The sequence below is a fragment of the Vigna umbellata genome, chromosome 7 (assembly GCF_029865625.1).
Source record: "Vigna umbellata cultivar VRB3 chromosome 7, Vumbellata_1.0, whole genome shotgun sequence".
In the NCBI taxonomy this organism is placed as follows: domain Eukaryota; kingdom Viridiplantae; phylum Streptophyta; class Magnoliopsida; order Fabales; family Fabaceae; genus Vigna; species Vigna umbellata.
In genome coordinates, this window is record NC_142171.1 from 25,777,067 (window position 1) to 25,796,677 (window position 19,611).

Sequence of the window (19,611 nt, forward strand, 5' to 3'; positions counted from 1 at the left end):
TATATCGTTTTGTTTAATGTCCATTTGTCATATTTTTAAAACTACATTGATATTGATATTTTAAAATATTTTTATTTTTTAATATAATACAAAACAATAAAATCAATGTAACTTATATACAACATAAAATCAACATAAATTCATAAAAAAAAATTAAATTATAATGCACTTGTTAAAGCATGAAGAGTTACCATAAATTATCTATGCCATGTTATATATTTTCTTATATTACTTTACCCTTTATTCTGATATGGAAGTATTCACTTTATATTTGGTACATAAACCACTAAAACTAAATATTAAAAATCCTGATTTTCAGGATATCAATTTTGATAATTGATTTGGTATACATATTTTAGTGATGGACTCCTATTTTTTTTATCGTATAATTTTATCTTTATTGTATCAGTAAATACTTATAACTGCTTTTATTATTTTATAAATGTGTGAAATCTTTGTTGTGTTAATAGATTAATGTATTTGTATGATAAAAAATAAATCTTTAAACAAAAAGTTATTTAATAAATTGGTTTCATTAATTATAAATTAATATATATAAATTAGCGATGAAGTAAATCACAACAACTTAACTTACAAATGAGATTACAGTGGTAAAGGTCAAAGTTGAAGTATACAGATACTTTGAAAGAGGGAAAGAATTGGAACCTGAAGGAAGTAGGAACTGCAATTTCTCATTCCGTGTTTTTCTCAGATTTTGCGTAAGTGAACTCAAACTATCTTCAACCTATGTCGTTTTGATCCTCTCTTACTGTCGATTGCTGGTTTTAGGTGCAAAACTAGGGAGAACCCTAGTCTCTGTGAATGCTCTACTGCGTTCTTCAATTTCTTCTCCAAAGATCGTTTCCTTTTCACGCATTTCTCAACTCAAAAGGCAACCCTCAATTACTCTCTAGCAATTTTATATTCTTACCTTTTATTTTTCCCCAATGGTTGAGGTTTTGGTGGTTTTGCACGCTTTTTGAATTTTGGTTCGCTCTTCCCTGTGCAATGTGGTTGATCTGCCTCGGATTTTTATTTTCGTTGGTCTTCTTTTACAATTGTTGCTGTCGCTTGGGGCATGGATTTCTTAAATAGTGGAAATACATGAACTTGGTCGTTTTAATGTGAGAGAGCAGTTCTGTTTGATTGTTTATATAGAATGGCAGTGTGTATGGTAGTTACAATTTTCTTTTAGTTTCGGTTTATTGTGAATTTCATTGGTGATGTACTTTTGTTTAATTGATTGATGATAGGGTGGAACACTAATAGATAGAAGGAAGAGAAAGGATTTGATTTTGGTATTACTTAATTTTATGTTTTTTACCTGGAGGGAAAAATTTAGGTATTTCAGTGATTGTTTGAATTTGAACTCTACTTGTGAATTTAATTGGTAGTTTGTTGGAAAGATCTTTTAAGAGGGATGGAAGGATGAGATAAAATGAAAGTAACATACAATTTGGACCAAAGAGTTGCGTAGGTCTATGAATTTGCAAAAGTTATTTTAATAATCTTTAGTATTCTCTTCACTTAAAAGATCTAACCGCGTGCTTATCCTCATTGATACATCTTAGTTCATACTTCATTTGCAATGGAGCTGTTAATACTTTATTGGGTGCATTTTCTTACTCATATTCAATGAAAATAGAGGAAAGTTGCTCTGGATATTTTGTACTTCAATCTAAGTAATAATATTGTTAACTATTTTGCGATATCTATTATCTTCTGCCAATAAAATTATCATCATTTTTATCTGTAAGAGTTTTGTTAGTGGAACTCATTTGCTTCAACACTTATTTCACAGGTTGCCCTTATAATATAGTGATATTTATGTCGTGTTATACTTTCTTTTTCTTACCCGCTCCCCTTTACTGGTTGGATTTACATGTAAAAGGAATAATGAGATTGTTACCACATTTTTATAATATCTTAATTGCATTTGTTTGTCGGAAAAAAGTAGAAATTATATAGAACTCAAGGTGTACCCTTGTGTGGTTTGCTACAGGATAAATGCTTATGGGCAGTTGAGTATTTGATTTAATAGCAAAGGTGTATAGAACAGTTGAGTATCTGAGGGAAGGTGTTTTCATTTTGGGAAGGCTTATCTATAGTGGTCAATTGATGCAGTGGTTTCTAACAGTAGTCATAATGGCTGCATTAGTAGCCACAAAAGTGTCTTTTTGCATTGTGTTGTGGCTCTATCATGATATATTTTGACTCCAGAAATCCATTTATACACCCTGAACTTTGTTTGGGTATTTTCGGGGGAAGTATTCTACATAACCTACCTCTTTTCTGACTCTATTCCTTCCCACCTTTTAGGACTACTTTTATACTGAGTTAGTTTTTTCTTCCTTTATATTTACAGCCACGTTTTTTTTTCCATCTAATTTGTCATGTTCTTTTTTCTATTAATTTCACCATCATTTTCCTTATTTTCTTTTTTACTTCATTAACATGTTCTTATTGCTCATACGTTGATTGTGATTGTTTGCAAACCGTGACTATTTATCTTGAGTTTCTTTAATTTTGTTTTTATTTTTTTTTTAGTATTTTATATTTGCATGGAGTAGTACACATTTTTAGTTTGCAGTATATTCAAATTAGTGGTCAGTGTGCTTCCTGTTATAGTGATTTTAGAGGGTTATTTATCTATGTATGGGTATCTGGTAACTGGTACCTATGGCTTTATCGTGTGTTGTCATGTGGAGTTGGATATTCATGAAACTTTATGACTGCAGGTTGGCACAACTTTTTATGGTTCTGTTTGTAGATTCTAGGGTGGCTGAGGGAAGATATATTGTTATTACAATTTCATGGATGAGATATATATTATTAGTTCGTCAGATGATGATGAGTTGGAGGAGATAGATGTTCAAAAGAGAACTCTTCCAACAACTAATGAAAGGAGTTCAGGTGCGTGATCTTTAGTAAAGCTCCCTTGTGATATATATAATTTGTAGTAATCATCATACCTGCAATAATATATGCAGATTATGGTCGGCGGCATACTTCAACAGGGGCTAATAGTTCAAACCTAAGTTCTTCTAGTTTGTATAATCATTCACAAAGCAAACCTCTTACACTACCTGTGTCCAGTACCAATGCACTAAACCACAGAATTGTGCGAAGAGATGAACCTTCATACCATGCTCAGAATGGAAATACAAGTCCGCAACAACCAGTTAATTCCCGAATTTCAAAGTCTCATGGTGCAGATTATGAGAAAATGTCATCTCATCAAGCTTTCAAGAGGACCCTTCCTTCAACTCTTCAGCCTTCTGTAACAAGGGCTCTTCCTTCTCCTTTATATGCACCAGACATCCGATTAAGCAACTTAAAAGATAGCACAGACAATAGTCATCTTCATGATACATATAAGAATCGTCGCCAGGGAATAGGGCCTAGCATATCCGGTGATAGGGCCTACATTCGTGATAGTTTTATCAGGGGCTATGACGAAGGTCATTTATTGTATCAAAATGGTGGGAACAGGATTCTTCCATCATCTTTGGTGCTTGGAAAGGCCATAACTCCACAAACTTTGAATGTCACATATAGTGAATCTGCATATCGTTCTGGAATAGGTGATGAAAGGTCTGCCGAAAATGACGAGAGACTTATTTATGAGGCAGCATTACAGGTATTACATGATGTTTATCATTGTGTTTGTATATTTAACACCTTAAATTCTTAAAGTTGTATGAAGAAGATAATCACTCTGTTAGTTTGAGCAGAAATCAACTAGTTGACATATTTTATCTCAAGTTTTATGAAAAATATTTACTTGAGTTTGAATCTGTGTTTAGGACTTGTATGTGATGGGTTGTCAAAGTTGACTGATTGGGAAATTCGTGGGATCTACTATTTCTCACCTATTTCTACCCATCTCTCTTTCCCTCTCCTATTCCCTTTCTATTTTTCTTCAAACAAACACCTCTAATGCTCACTTTATTTCTCATCTATTTCCAATCTACCTGCTTTTTTCTATCTTACCTTTTTCTCTCACCTCTACCAAACATACTCTAAATGAAGTAACACCCCACAACAATAGTTAGTGTGGAACGGACAATTAGTTCTAAAGTAAAACAGTTAAGCCAAATGTTGAGTTTCACTTGGTTTAGTGTTTAATCTTATGCTTTATTGATGTTTGTCCTACATCAATGTGATTTGTGGAAGCTGCTTCAAATTTTCTTTTTCAGTGCTCGCATCAGTATGTGTTGTACTCGTAGAGAATCATAATTGTCAATTGTGAATTTGGTTATCACAGGATATCAGTCAACCTAAAACAGAATATGACTTACCTGCTGGTGTATTGTCTGTCTCTCTTCTGAGACATCAGGTATCTGGATTGTGTATTCAATTTCTTTTATTATTTCTGTTCTGGACCATTTATTTCTGAGTACTTTATATTTCAGAAAATTGCATTGGCTTGGATGCTTCAGAGGGAAACCAAAAGTTTGCATTGCTTGGGGGGGATTTTGGCTGATGATCAGGTCAATGTTTGGTGATAATTTTTTTAAGCTACAGCACTTTATCTTTAATTCAGATTATTGTTACCTGACTATGAAAACCTTGTTCAAGCAGGGTCTTGGAAAGACAGTATCAATGATTTCCCTCATTCTGGCATTGAGGTCATTACAGTCAAAATCAAAAACAGATGATGTGTTCAATCATAAAACTGAAGCTTTGAATTTGGATGACGATGATGACAATGGTGGTATAGATGTGGAAAAGCATAAAAATAGTATGGAAGCTGATGATTTGTTTCCTAGTAGAGAACCTAGCAGTTCAACACAGACACCTGGTAGAAAAAGGCCAGCTGCTGGTACCCTAGTTGTCTGCCCTGCCAGTGTTATGCGACAGTGGGCCAGGGAACTTGATGAGAAAGTTGGAGATGAAAAGCTTTCTGTTTTAGTTTATCATGGGGGCAGTAGGACTAAGAATCATGTTGAACTTGCAAAATTTGATGTGGTTCTAACAACATACTCTATTGTGACTAATGAAGTTCCTAAGCAACCATTAGTTGAGGATGACGATATTGAGGACAAAAATGGGGAAAGATTTGGGTTATCTTCTGAGTTTTCTGTTAAAAAAAGGAAAAAACAATTTAACGGAAATAAGAAGGGTAAAAAGGGTAGAAAAGGAATTGACAGTTCTACGGAATGTGGTTCTGGTCCTCTTGCAAAAGTAGGTTGGTTTAGGGTTATTCTAGATGAGGCTCAAACAATAAAAAATCACAGAACTCAGGTGGCTAGAGCTTGCTGCAGCCTTAGAGCCAAAAGAAGGTGGTGCTTATCTGGAACACCTATTCAAAATACTATTGATGATTTGTATAGCTACTTTAGATTCCTGAAGTATGATCCTTATGCTGTATATAAATCATTCTACAACACCATAAAGGTTCCTATATCCCGAGATTCCATTCAAGGTTACAAGAAACTTCAAGCAGTTTTAAGGGCCATAATGCTACGTCGTACAAAAGGTGAATTTACTATATTCTGATTTCTCATGCACCAATTGACGATGGGTTGTACATGTTTACCTTTTTGCCGGTGGTATGGGTTTTCAGTCTCATTGCTAAATTCTCATTGATCTCTACTTAAGTCTAGATGTCAGTTTTGGTTTCTCACTTCATCTGATAAGGGGACTACTTATTCCTGCATCAAGAAAGGTAGCCACTTTGGTGTAGTGTTGCAAGCCCTTCTATAGCATATTAAAAAACTGTTTTTTGGGAAATCTTTTTTTCTCTTAACTTGCTCCACTGTAAGTTAGCTACGTGGGCTTATATTGGGTAGTTTTCGGATGACCTGCCAATGCAGGATCACACAGGGATTTAATCAAAGACCATAACATAAAAGCAGATCTGCTAGGATACTTTTCCTTCATTGCTGCTGGATTAGTGAATTTAATTTATTTACAATTAAAGTATAGTCTGTGCATAATATTGCATTGTCAGTCTGTTTACATTTTTTGGAAGATTTTCAGATGTTTTTATATGATGGAATTATTCCTTTTATTTACCGAACTCATCCCAATTTCTATTACCATTCCCACTGTGTAGAATGTAATAACTTAATCCTTTTTCTTTATGTTTGATTATGAATGTAATATTATTTGTTTTAGGGTGTGGACAGAACATTTCAGCCATCTAGGTTTTGATTTGTGTATTTGAGGCGAATTTCCCTTTGATTTATAGTCAAATATAGTATGAGTATTGGTCTTTTCTGTTATATAACATCAATTTATTGCATTTGTCTAGGAACTTTGCTTGATGGGAAGCCAATAATCAATTTGCCTCCTAAAACAATTGAGCTCAGTAAAGTGGATTTCTCCATTGAGGAGCGAGCCTTCTATACTAAGTTGGAATCAGACTCACGCAATCAATTTAATGTTAGTTCTTCAAATTGGTTTATATTAATACCAAGACTTTTTGTAATTATACTTTTTTGTTTCTTTTAAGTGCAACATCTATAAATGGCTTATATGCTTCAAGTTGAGGGGTAGTGTTATAATTATAAAATCAAGAATATCTAGATTAGATATGTATCATTAGGGACAGTTTAATTTATTCCGTATCATATATTTGTTATTAGAGGATATAAACTCTTCTTTATTTATTGTATTTCTTTTCTCAATATAAATATTGCACTTTGTGCTGTCTTAGAAACACGGTTTCATCTCAATGTTTCTCTCTTCTGTGGTGTTTAACAAAATTGATGTCAGATTATTTCTTATAGATGTTCTAAAATAACATTAAGATATTCCAATACATTTGGTATTTTGTGTGTATGTATATGTGTGTATATTCTCGAAATTCTAACAAGCTAATAGAATGAATCAAGTCCATCACACATCCTATTTAAGAAACTAGAACATAACACAAATACCTTGGATAGCACACATCACATACTGTTTGATCATATGTTTAGAGCACTCAGGTATAGGATATTTTTAATGGTAAAATTTTAAATTAATGTAGCTGTTGAGTCTTTTAATAACTAGTTCTGAAATGCATATGATTATGCAATTAATATAATTTCATTGGTGATTTTCTTAAATCTTGCATGATTACTAAATTGTTTTACTTCCATAAACAGGCAGAAGCTTCAGTTTTGTACTTATTAAAAGCCTGATAAGTGCATTTCTGTCAGATTCCCCACCTTGTTGCATGGGTGAATCAGTTATGGGTTGTCATACACTTAATATATAAGAAGTGCTGGGTTGGTGGGGTTTTTAAATTTCCCATATCATTCTTTGTATCTAATTTATCAAAATGTAGCATACATTTGTGTAAATTATAGAATTATTTTGGTTCATTTGATTTTTATATTTCTGAAGTATTGTGGATCTGACACTTAAAGCTCGTGCTTTGTAGGCATATGCTGCTGCTGGGACAGTCAATCAAAACTATGCTAATATTCTTTTAATGCTCTTACGTCTCCGACAGGCTTGTGATCATCCACGTCTTGTTAAAGATATTGATTCTGATCCTGTTGGGAAGGATTCTGTTGAAATGGCAAAAACTCTTCCAAGGGAATTGCTGATTAATCTGTTTAGTTGTTTGGATGCAACCTTTACTATCTGTCATGTTTGCAATGTGAGTTAAGTTCAGATGCTATATTTTTTGGTATTTGTGTCATTTGTTATGAATATGATGGTACTCTAGATCCTTTTGGTTATATCTTATATAAGTTATGGTGTTTTCTTCCTATATTGTGCGATTTTTAACATTTGGAAGTGGACTTTTAACTGAAATTTGTATGGGTATTTTTTTAGGAGTATGGTGCATTTTGCACTTCCCATGGACGTTGTTTGTTTACTAAATTGGGTTAAGTTGAACACCTGTGTTCTATTTAAGTAATGTGAATATAGTTATGAGTTTAGCAAAAGTTGTTGGTTTTTCAAAAATAGACATGTTTATTATCCCAAACAAATAAGAAATAGTTTTAGGGAAATGCTTTTCTATTTAAAGATGTTTTAGTAGTGCAGGAAAACATCCACAACTGTCAATTGCATCTCAATGCATTTCACACCTAATTGTTTTTAATCTTAAGTTTACTGCTGTTATCCGTGTCTCAGTATTATTTTTTCATGCAACTGACATTTTTGTTGATAAAAGAAAAGTTCATTGAGATGGAGAGATATTATACAAGGATATTATCTGCTTTTTAGTGGTACTATATTTTATTGATTGAATGTTGTATCTATGTGACATTTATCATAATTGCTTAGTTGAATTTTGTTGGTAGTAGAGAATTATTAGGATAAAAATACCTTGAATATCTCCATATTGATTATGATAAGAAGTCTCTAGAATATTCATATTCATTTAAGCTTATTTTTGTTTAATTAGTTTAAGTTTGATTGTTACAAATAAAGGGGATGAAAATGTAATTTGTTTGATTATTGTCAATAAAGTAATTCTCTATTGCCCTACACAGTTCAAGTTGGTATTAGGGCTCCCCATATTGTGAGTTCTGTTTCCGCTACCACTTAACCCATTGACACAGCTGGTGTCTGCCCTGCCTCTGTTGTTGTTGAGGTTAATGGCAGCCTAGAAAGGTGCAACTCATATTGGCGATCACAATGTAGACAACTGTTTTGCCGACAGAGTTGCCAAATGTTGTCACATGCCCTATTAGTACCGGCGTGTGTAGCCCAAGCCCCTTGCTTTTTGATGGTCACTCACCCCTGCCTTTACAGACAGGGTCATGTCCTGAGCCTATTCCACGGGGTACTGGCTTCCCTTTTGGCTCTGATCAGAGTAAATATGAGTTTTCATTTTGTGTCAAACAAGTCTTCTTTGTCATGTGATTCTTTCACTGTTTGTGGTAAAGTTCATCACATTGCAGTACATTTAGAGGATTCTCAAGGGACAGTCAAGATTAGAAAATGGTGGAGGGTTGATGTCCAATGTCTCTAATTTTGTGATTTCTTTGCTAAAGGGATATGTGATGACTTGAATAATACTTTTTCTTTGAAGAAGGATTTGTTGCATGCTATGAGATTGCGAGAGTAGGGTGTTTAATTCTTAACGTGTTTCCCTCTCTGCATTGGAATATTATAGAACTTTGAATGGGTTGTGGATTGAACTAAATCATTAGCACCAAAATTTGAGGATATACAAAATAGATGTCACCACACATGCTGAAGCCGTGAGGTAAAATCTTTAAATTCCTACATGAATATGACCCACCCAATAAACCTACAAATCTTAGGGGAACGAAAAATTACCTCGTCTACCAAAAGTAATTTCATTGTAAGGGTAGAAGAAACTTGGATGATTCTCATGTTTGAAGGAGGAGATACATGACTATTACCGACAATCCAATACGACATGATATGGGATAACAAATAGCAGACACTTACATTAATGAGCTACTTCAGGATAGATTCTAGGATCTTGTAAATAAGTTGGAAATGATGGATCTTTATTTACCGACTTGAGAGAGTAATATAAATAACAGATTATTGGGATAAAAATATCATCAACATCTCCATATTGATTAGGAAAAAATATGTTCAAAATATGTTTATTCATTTCAGCATCTTTGTATTTCTTTTTTTAGAGAGTTTAATAATTACAAATGGAGGTGATGATGAGAATGTGATTTGTGTGATTGGTATCACTAACATAGTTCTTTATTTCCCTACATACTTCAAGTAATTTTTAGATTTTGATTACTCATTTAACCTGTTATAATGGGTGGTAAGTGGTGATTTGATGTCAATAATGGCTCTGGCTGATATGCTCTATGATTTCAACAGGATCACCCTGATCGCCCTGTTATTACCATGTGTGGCCATGTCTTCTGTTATGAATGTGTACAGGAATATTTGTCTGGTGATGATAATACTTGCCCTGCTGTTAATTGTAAAGAAACAATCGGTGATGATCTTGTTTTCTCCAAAGTTACTTTGAAAAGTTGTATCTCTGATGAGGGAGGCACTTCTAGTTCTTCAAATTCACATCTTAGTGATTATTCGCAAGTGCAGCGGGATGATTACATTTCATCTAAAATCAAAGCTGTTCTTGAGGTTTTGCAGTCAAATTGTAACGTGAAAATATCCAATTCTGACTTACAGAACTCTGGATGTTGTAGAAATTCGCCGTCGTCTTCTGTTGATCTAGATGTTGATGACAGTGATTCAGAGGCTAGGGTTGCAAAACACACGAGAAAGTATTCAGGGTCTACAACCGAAGGATCGATAAAGGCTATAGTTTTTTCCCAGTGGACTAGCATGTTGGATTTAGTTGAGACATCATTGTGTCAATATGGTATAGTGTACAGGAGACTTGATGGTAGGATGACTCTGGGTGCAAGGGACAAAGCTGTTAGGGATTTCAATTCTGAACCTGAGGTTAGGCCCTTCCCAACATTGTTATAGCTGTAACTTTTATATGCGAATCAATAAATGGGATAAAGCAATATGAGAAACTATCGATAGTAGATGAAGTGGTATGAAATTTAATCCTCTTAATGGCTATATCAATCATGTTGTTACAATTTTAATCGGTATATTTTGCTATTACTTGGACTTCGATTATCTACTGTGTTTTAAGTGTTTCAATTGGCTGACTAATTGAAATTTGTTTCAGATAACTGTCATGCTGATGTCACTAAAGGCGGGAAACCTTGGTTTGAATATGGTTGCTGCTTGTCATGTTATTCTTTTGGATCTTTGGTGGAATCCAACTACTGAAGATCAAGCTATTGATCGAGCCCATAGAATTGGACAAACTCGTCCTGTTACTGTGACAAGGATTACTATAAAAGATACCGTTGAAGATCGGATACTGTCTCTTCAGGTACAATATCCGTCAGTTTAATTTTCTTATATGTGCCAAAATGAGTTCATGCATGGTGGCCATTTCGGATTTAGGTGAGCAGGAGTGATGTTTAGCAGCCAATCGGACTTTACAAGTCCCTAGTTGTTTTCGCTTTCACCTTTAACCTCCTTTTAATATTGCTTACTTTTGTTATTCATTAAACAAAATTGGACTTGCGAAATTAACAGAAGTTCTATTGTGGTTCAAGGAGAAAAGTCAATCTTGTAAAAAGTTAAGGGGAAGTTAGCACATGAAGTGATATTTTCTTAAAAAAAAAGGTTATTTATCGAGTAGGCTTTGATATATATGGGAGGGGGGAGTTTGTGTGATTGAGATGAAGATAGAATGTATCTGTCAAATAAATTCCCAGTGTTCTTGTGTTGTACCATTGGCAGGAAGAAAAGAGAAAAATGGTTGCATCTGCTTTTGGGGAAGACCATGCTGGTGGGTCTGGAACTCGCCTTACAGTGGATGATCTGAAATATCTCTTCATGGTCTAGACTCAAGACCTCTCCTTGCTTCTTCTTCTCATATGACGGATGGATAATTTGAAGTTTTGGTTTGTTTTGGGCGATTTGGCATGGAGTTGGAATGGTTGTTCTGAAGGAGGGTATGACTTTTTTTGGTGCCTGCTTACACCCTTTGCAAAATTTGGTAGGAGAGGCTTGGTTGATCCAAGTGGTAATTTAATCTGTTTTGAAGCCCACAAGGGCAATTTTGTCCTCCATGCTATTATATAGCTGAAGGCCGTCTGTAAATATTCTTATTAAATTATAATATGGTTTATGAAAATATGACCTTTTGTTGCAGTGTACAGTTTTCTAGCTAGATTTGAATTACTGATTATACTGTGGGTCGAGCTGTATAGATTGACCCACTCAATGTGGACTCTTATTTTAGAACAAATTCAAAACTTTAAATGAATATCATTACTGTTTGCAAAATTTAGAATTTTTATTAAACACCTTATTTATGTACTTGACATTGACGTGAATGGAAACATGTAAGGCTGAATTTGGTGCTAATAATCTGAGGTCCCAACAAAATGCAGAGAACAGAGACCTATTGATGGTTTGGTGGTGGCTCCCCTTCCCTCATCATCCAATTGCTCTACCAGTCTTCACACTGGGGAATCTCTATATGTGAAAGAAAGAAAAAGGAAAAACAGAAAAAGATGTCAGCAATGTCCACCCATCGGTAGTGAAGTTAAATCATTTCCCTTTGTGTAGGACATGGGCCCATCCCGGAGGCCCAAAAGCCCAGCGTCGCCAACGAACATTCCCTGGTTGCGGTGCCCGATTGCCACGTTTCGGATCAGGGTTCGTCCCAAGGTGAGTGTTTCAAGAGCGAATGTTCCCTTTTTGTGTAGGACCCGTCTCCGTAGGAGATTTCGTAGCGGCAGCATCCCTCGTGGCAGCCGGCGTTGTCCACGTGGCTGCATTGGGTGCAGGGTTCGCATTGGACCCATATAATGTCGCTGCCTGAGTCTATGACCACGTATTGGTTCCGATTCTGACAAAGTACTCTCCGCTTCCCTATTCCATACCCGAGACCACATCCGACCCGAATGCCTCCAAGTCCAAGGTGAGTTTTCCGGAGGCCAGGAGGCGGAGGAGGGCGGCGACCCTTCTGGCGTCTCGCTTTCTTTGGGCGTTGAATCGGGTCTGGTGGTGGTGGTGGGAAGTGTTAAAGGTGGGAACTTTGTCTCTGTGGACTAGTTTTAGTTTTGATTTTGTTGATGATGAATGAGTGACAGTGTTGGGTGTTTGGTGTTGGTTGGACGGTTGTTTTGGGTTTGGGGTTGGAATGAGTTTGGTTGTGGGAAGAGGAGATGCTTAGAAGGAATGAGAGGAGAAGCAGAACTGTGAACATGTGCTGTGTCATTCATTCATGTTTTATTTCTTGTTGATTGGACATACTATTTTTGTTAAGGGAATTGATAGTCTAATACATGCTTATTAACTATTTATTTTGTATGCATTTTTTGTCTTTAGTGCCACTGCAATTGTGTGTAATAGAAATGCTCAATGGCCAAATGACCAACCATGAATGTTACCATTTTTTTTTTACTTTTATTGAAACGTTGTCTTTCATTTACTAATGATGTTATTGTAAGAAAACAAGCTATTTTAACTGTGTAACGAAACAAAAAAGTAGGATTATAAGAATATTATATATATATATATATATATATATATATACAATTTTTTTATATTATGTAATAAATAATGAGTTCTTTAGTAATTTACATAGATAAACATTAGGATTAGTATGAAAATGAAGACGAGATAAGCATGTATTTACTCGTTTTTATATCCAAATTAAAAGAAGTTAGATATTTGTTATTTTTATTGAATGAAAACGAATATGAATAATATTTATGAATTTATTGGTTATTTATACTTATTTTCATTTTTTTAGTTAGATTTTTTTTCCAAAATAACATTTTTATTTTTTTTAATCCAACTGATATATTATATCAAATAATTATCCAAACAACACGATTTACTATAACATTTTGGAATTCCATCTTCAAGAAATTGAATTTTTAACAGAATTAGATGTAATTTTCTTCAATAATACTTGCATTAAAGTTAGGGTCTAAAAACAGTTCCATCATTGGCATATGGTTTTATTTGGATTGATTTAGTTATTTCAATTGTTGAAAACCCATTTCCTACCACTCCCAACAACTAGTTCATGCTTTAAAGCATACTCCAAGACAAACGTTAAGCATAAATTAAATAAATGTAAAACAAAAACATTTAAGAGATAAATGGCATAAGAAGGTTACTCAGGAAGTATAGTGTTGCAATACAAATTCATTAACAAAAAAAAACAAGAAAGAAACTAAGGAACAATTCCATAATGTCCTCAAAACATTCACCATACATGATTTATTTCATGTGTTTATTTTCCATAAGCATAGAACTCACAAGTCTATGCACCTATTAGTACATTTATTCATCATGCCTTTCTAATAACTTGTCTGTCCAACAACATTTTTAATAAATGGTCGTCCCATTTTCTCCATTGATTTCTTTCTCTTAGTACGAAGCTTTTTCTCTCTGTACAGAACCTCAGCCAACCTTCACAAAAAAAGTTATGAAAACAAAAACAATTCTTATATTAGGGTTTTTATTTATGAGAATTGAACATCAACATCAAAAAAACCACAACAACTCGTACATATTACTTAATGGTGGACTTAGAATCATGTTGGTAAAAACACATATACTATATAGTTAAAATATTTGGGAAAACGATACAATTATCTCTTTTGAGAATTTTCTAAATGACACTTGGAATTTAGAAAACACTAGCTTCCTCATAAATGTAGTTTAATTTTTTTTATTCACAAATAATAAACATATATTAATCAACTTCTCATGAAGATTTTTCTTTTGTTTTATCATTTATACTCTGCAATAAATAAATACTAATTCTCTTTTATTTTCACTTTTGTGATAAATATTTAAATTCATAAAAAATTAGGTGAACAATACAAATAATTAACTTTAAAAAACACAAATAAATAATTAAAGATTTTCAAATTTTTGACCCTCTAAAAAAAACCCTTTGTTAAATAAATAAAACAAAACTCAATGTTATATATATATATATATATACATGTATGTATGTATATACATGTATGTATGTATATACATGTATGTATGTACATGTATGTATGTATGTACATGTATGTATGTACATGTATGTATGTATGTACATGTATGTATGTACATATATACATGTATGTATGTACATATATACACGTATGTATGTACATATATACATGTATATATATATATATATATATATATATATATATATATATATATATATGTGTGGGAGAAAGAACAAGAACACAGTGTGCAACCTTTCAAGAGCTTGAGCATTTGTACCCCATTCTTCTTCTTCCTCTGGGACAAAAGTGGCAACATTCTTTCTCAAAACTGGTTCATTCAGAAGGTTATAGCCAACCTTTTCAAGATTTTTCAAGTTCACAGCAGTGGCATTGTCAAGGGCATCCATGGATGGATCTAAGTTATATTCCTGCACATCAACATTCCACATGCACTTCAATATTTCCCAATGTTATAATATTTCCATTAATTTTCAATTATTAAACTTAATCTTAATTGTTACATTATTATGTAAATGGTTTTGATCTTTTTATTTTTAGAACCCCACTCTAATTGCGTTAACCTAACCTTATTCATTAACATGTCAGAAACACTCATGCATAACTTTTAGGTTTCAAACCCAAGATTCTTGTCTAATGAACAAATTCAGATGGATTAATAAGTTTAACATCATAAACTTCCAAGAAAAATATAAAACAAAAACTGAATATTTTTACAGTAAAAACTCTTTAAAATCCGATTTGGAACTCATACATGATCTAATTTTAGTTTAGAAAAACGGGTTTTGTTTATCCATAAACTACTTTTTTTCCTTTTACAAAAGGTTGCAAAGAAAGATTCTTCCAAACAAACACTGAACAACCTATTTTCTGTCAAAAACCAGTTTCAAAAACTGACAGAAACTACGTTTGATCATGTTTTTCAAGTATCGCAAACAAACTTTTCCACTGTAATGATCACTGTTTTACAAATCCAAAGATGAAGCACACCTGAATTCGAAGGTAGTAGTCTGAAGATTGGAGGCCAGGATAGACAGTGGAAATGTAAAACTCGGTCATGTCTTTGGAACCATAATCATAAGCACCAGTTGCAAGGCCTGTCGCTGCCCATTGATTTGCTGAGAACTGCTCTGCAATTTGGGCATCAACACCAACAGCTTCTGCAGTTCCACAACCTATAGACAGCAACAAGATATTGATGTTTTCCTTTGAATTCTTAGGAGTCATGTAAGGATTCTTCTCCTTCTGTTGCTTTATCACTTCTGTCAAAGCAGCCATAGCCTGCAAACAGTGTTCTTTTTTCATCATGAACAAATGATTGAGTTTCCACCAGATTTTCATACTGGGATCACACATTATTAAACAAGTGAAATCATTCATATTAAGGTGAGTTTCAAAAGGAGATAGTTCACCGGATTAGTTGCTGCAACTCCACCATCAATCAAATTGAATTCAGTGTCGCCATTTTTGAAGTAATAAGGTGGTAGATAAGTTGGTGCAGCTGAGGTTCCAATGCATATATCAGACAATTTTGCGTCAAAGCTAGGAACTTCCTTCAGCTGCATCATCAATTAGCAAAATTGTAAGAAAAATGCAGATAAAATAAGAACTATTGTAGTATATAATGTTATATTTTATGCGATCTACACCTTAAAATCATCAAACATCAGCTTTTGAAGTGAAAAGAAAACAGTACTATAATATGAATTCTACTAACCTGAAAGTTTGAGAAGATAACTGGGTGAAGTTTCTTAAGGTCGAAGGTTGGAATCACAACATTTGTCAGTGTTTCGCTGAGTCGTGTGTTTTGCAGTAATTCACTTGCTAAATTATGCAAGAACTTGCCATCATACTTGGGACCTGGGAATGAATTATCCCAAACTCTGCACATGTTTTTCAAACAAAACTAATCAAATGTTTCTAATGGCTTTTATTTACCCTAACCATAAACATTTAAAAATCATAAGATTATGATATCATAACCTAACAATGTCTGCATGAGTCTTGACTAAACATACATATAAAAAAACGTGTGTAAAGACACATTTAAAAGTGCATGCTTACATATACATACACATTGACCATATACATGAGAAAAAAAAACACCAAAACTGAAACATTATAGAATGAGAAGGAAAGATCTGTCGTTGTAAAGTGCTGATATTGAATAAAATATTCTGCATGGTGATTTTGATTATATAAGTATATTGAGAATGATATAGATTTGAAATACCTATTTGGGTCGAAGATAGAAGGGCCATAATTTTGATAGAAGTCTATGACTTGAGTGGTGTTGAGGAGAGGACGAGTGGGGTCCTGTGGGTTAGGTGCAGATAGCAGAGCAGTCATGAGTCCTCCTGTGCTGGTCCCTGCTATCACATCAAAATAATCTGCTAGCAATGCACTTTTATCCCATGCCTGCAACTCAACCAAACTAACTTCTTATTTTCTTCTAGGGTTAAAGGGAAAAAAGTATATATGAACCATGAACCACATCATCATCATCATCATTATGCATCATCATCATCATTATGCATCATCATATAGAGAATTACAGTGGAATCTTTACATTAGTTGTTCATTAAAGAAACCAATTAATACAAGTATTCCTAGGTGATTTGTTTGGCTGTTTTATGGTCCTGTGACTACGTAGAAAATAGTGTTATATTGCTTTAAGAAAAATGAAGTCTCAAATCTTGAAACTGTGTGACACTTGATTAAATTTTTAGATCTGGATGTGCTTGTTTAGTATATGAAAAACTAGGTTTTCATATTTTGGGATTGGTCAAGGAGTCTTATAGAACAATTAAAAAGATTATAGGATAGATGATCTAATACTTGTTTCTTATTATAAAACAGATGCTGTTGGAAAATAAATTATGGTTGTCATTCAGGTTTTATGACAGTGTACTTTGTAATTCTTTTTCATTAGGGCAAAAGAATATATATATATATATTCTCATCTTTATATAAACGATATATAAAATGATAATATATAATGATTGAATTCAATTATAGAGATGACCATATGTGATCTCTAGTTCATTTTCCTCCCACTTTTGGTACAATCTAGCTTCGTCCAATCTTTTTATGTGTCTGTAATTATTTGTTTGGACAACTTCCGTACAGGCACTCTTAGAAAAGTAAAATAAAATAAATTCTATCAGTGGTTAAAATTAATTTATGTATAAGCTTATTTACATAAACTCTTATGCAATTTCTTTAATTTCTTATTTTTAATAATATACAAACCAATTAACTCATAACAATGTATTATTTTAACAAAGTTTCTAGAAAACTCTCTAAAATTACCTTAATCCAAATGTTTGGAAAAACTATTTCCAATATATGTGTGTGTATGTGTTTGTATATATGTGTAAAATATATGATGATAATGAAGAATGTATAGAAAAAAATAAGGATAATGATACTTTGACAACATTTTCTTGATAACATTTTAACATCTACGTGTCATTATTCTGTGATTGATCCAAAATTACTCCACAATCAATAATAATAATCATAAACACCATCATGAACCAATCACATAATGACACGTAGATGGTGTTAAAATATTGTCAAAAAAATGTTATCAAAGTATCATTATCCTAAAGATAAATGAAGTTGAGTAATAGTTGAGAAAAGAAAGTATATATATATATATATATATATATATATATATATATATATATATATATATATATATATATATATATTATTAGAGTGATTGACCTGAAGAGATTTTTCCAAGTGATTAAGAACTACAGCAGGAATGAGACCTCTTACACCACCTCCGTCTATGCTGAGAATGGTTATAAGGTTACCATAGGATGGAGATGGAAGCTTTGTGTTCATTCCACCTACCAACTGAGAAGATAACACCAGAAAAAGAAAAAGAAAAGGAGCCATTGATTTCCTCTAATTGCTTCAAAACCTTCACTTTCTTCTCTGCATATAACAACCCTATTTATAGACTTTTTAAACCAATGGAACATTAGCCACGTTTTTTTCACTCATAATAATAATACTAATACATTTATATATATATATATATATATATATATATATATATATATATACTTAATTATCATTTTGAAAACAATCTTCTTAGACACTCTTGGAAAATCATTATGCATTTGAATATTACTAATGTGTGTTTTAAAAAAATAAAAAGTTTTGAAATCCTTCATTTAGAGTGTCTCGTTTGGAATTAGTTTACACCTTATTTTATTTATTTATAACAAGGATCTAAATGTAATTTTAGTTTAAGATACTCTTCTTTCTCTGTAAGAGTATTGTTCATAGATTTTCTTTTGTACTACTGTTCGTCTTTTCAATTTATATATCTGCAAAATGTTCCCACGCCCTCAACGCTGAATATATAATAATATTAAACTCATTATATAGTAAGTTAAAACATATAAATATATTTGTCACATTAAATTTATAAATAAGTTAACAAGAAATGCATTTTTTTTAAATTAGTTTACATATTAAAATTTTAAAATTACAAGTATCATTTTATATTTACATTTTTAATATTTTAAAAAAATTATAATTTTAAAAGAAGGATTTTTTTTAAACTAAAAACATATAGAAAATAAAACTAGTTTCAAAATGTAGAAAGAGTGATTTGATGTATAAATTTTAAAAAATTATTTAAATTATTAATTATATGTAAGTTCTAATTAAGCTTAGTTATTAATTTGATCTAATTTTAGAGAAAAATAACATTATTTTCTTATATTGAGTCAAAATTTTAAATATAGAAACTAAACTAAATTCAAAACACAATTATGTGACATTAATACTTACATGGGACACTCTACAAACACATACTGATACCTAGGGATGGCAAAAAAATCCGCGCCCGCGGATATCCGCGGATAAAATCCGCGACGGATAGTTGATACCCGCGAATATTTACTACCCGCAACCCGCGGGTAGCGGATATTTTAATACCCGCTTATAATCGGGTCGGGTGCGGATATTATACTATCCGTACCCGCGGATACCCGCTACCCGCAAAAAATAAAAATAAAAATTTAATTTATATTTTATTAAGTTAAATTTAATTAAAATTAACATTAATTTATATTTTACAATATTAAATTTAATTAAAATTTATATTTAA

General features: G+C 32.7%; 2 protein-coding genes across 2 annotated transcripts; one reads left to right on the forward strand and one right to left on the reverse strand.

Moving 5' to 3' along the window:
• The first annotated feature begins 600 nt into the window (after positions 1 to 600).
• Positions 601 to 11,640, forward strand: LOC148195580 (helicase-like transcription factor CHR28). Its single transcript, XM_088095564.1, has 12 exons — positions 601 to 719; positions 790 to 892; positions 2,739 to 2,913; positions 2,991 to 3,640; positions 4,268 to 4,339; positions 4,416 to 4,493; positions 4,585 to 5,482; positions 6,260 to 6,390; positions 7,376 to 7,597; positions 9,769 to 10,362; positions 10,601 to 10,810; positions 11,227 to 11,640. The coding sequence occupies exons 3-12, from the start codon at positions 2,814 to 2,816 to the stop codon at positions 11,329 to 11,331; spliced, it is 3,060 nt and encodes a 1,019-aa protein (XP_087951690.1). The 5' UTR covers positions 601 to 719; positions 790 to 892; positions 2,739 to 2,813; the 3' UTR covers positions 11,332 to 11,640.
• Positions 11,641 to 13,633: 1,993 nt separating this feature from the next.
• LOC148195581 (patatin-like protein 1) lies at positions 13,634 to 18,427 on the reverse strand. Its single transcript, XM_088095565.1, has 7 exons — positions 18,210 to 18,427; positions 16,711 to 16,895; positions 16,195 to 16,360; positions 15,890 to 16,036; positions 15,468 to 15,758; positions 14,712 to 14,887; positions 13,634 to 13,920 (listed from the first exon to the last, which is right to left on the reverse strand). The coding sequence occupies exons 1-7, from the start codon at positions 18,384 to 18,386 to the stop codon at positions 13,809 to 13,811; spliced, it is 1,254 nt and encodes a 417-aa protein (XP_087951691.1). The 5' UTR covers positions 18,387 to 18,427; the 3' UTR covers positions 13,634 to 13,808.
• Between the last annotated feature and the right edge of the window lie 1,184 nt (positions 18,428 to 19,611).

What these genes read in the sequence shown, in the direction of transcription:
- LOC148195580 (XM_088095564.1), top strand. Translation starts at nt 2,814, where the DNA reads ATGGATGAGATATATATTATTAGTTCGTCAGATGATGATGAGTTGGAG. An exon ending in AACTAATGAAAGGAGTTCAG is followed by an intron (nt 2,914 to 2,990) that starts GTGCGTGATCTT and finishes TAATATATGCAG; the next exon opens with ATTATGGTCGGCGGCATACT. An exon ending in GGATTTTGGCTGATGATCAG is followed by an intron (nt 4,494 to 4,584) that starts GTCAATGTTTGG and finishes TTGTTCAAGCAG; the next exon opens with GGTCTTGGAAAGACAGTATC.
- LOC148195581 (XM_088095565.1), bottom strand. Translation starts at nt 18,386, where the DNA reads ATGGCTCCTTTTCTTTTTCTTTTTCTGGTGTTATCTTCTCAGTTGGTA. An exon ending in ACTTGGAAAAATCTCTTCAG is followed by an intron (nt 16,896 to 18,209) that starts GTCAATCACTCT and finishes GTTGAGTTGCAG; the next exon opens with GCATGGGATAAAAGTGCATT. An exon ending in GAGTTGCAGCAACTAATCCG is followed by an intron (nt 15,759 to 15,889) that starts GTGAACTATCTC and finishes CACTGTTTGCAG; the next exon opens with GCTATGGCTGCTTTGACAGA.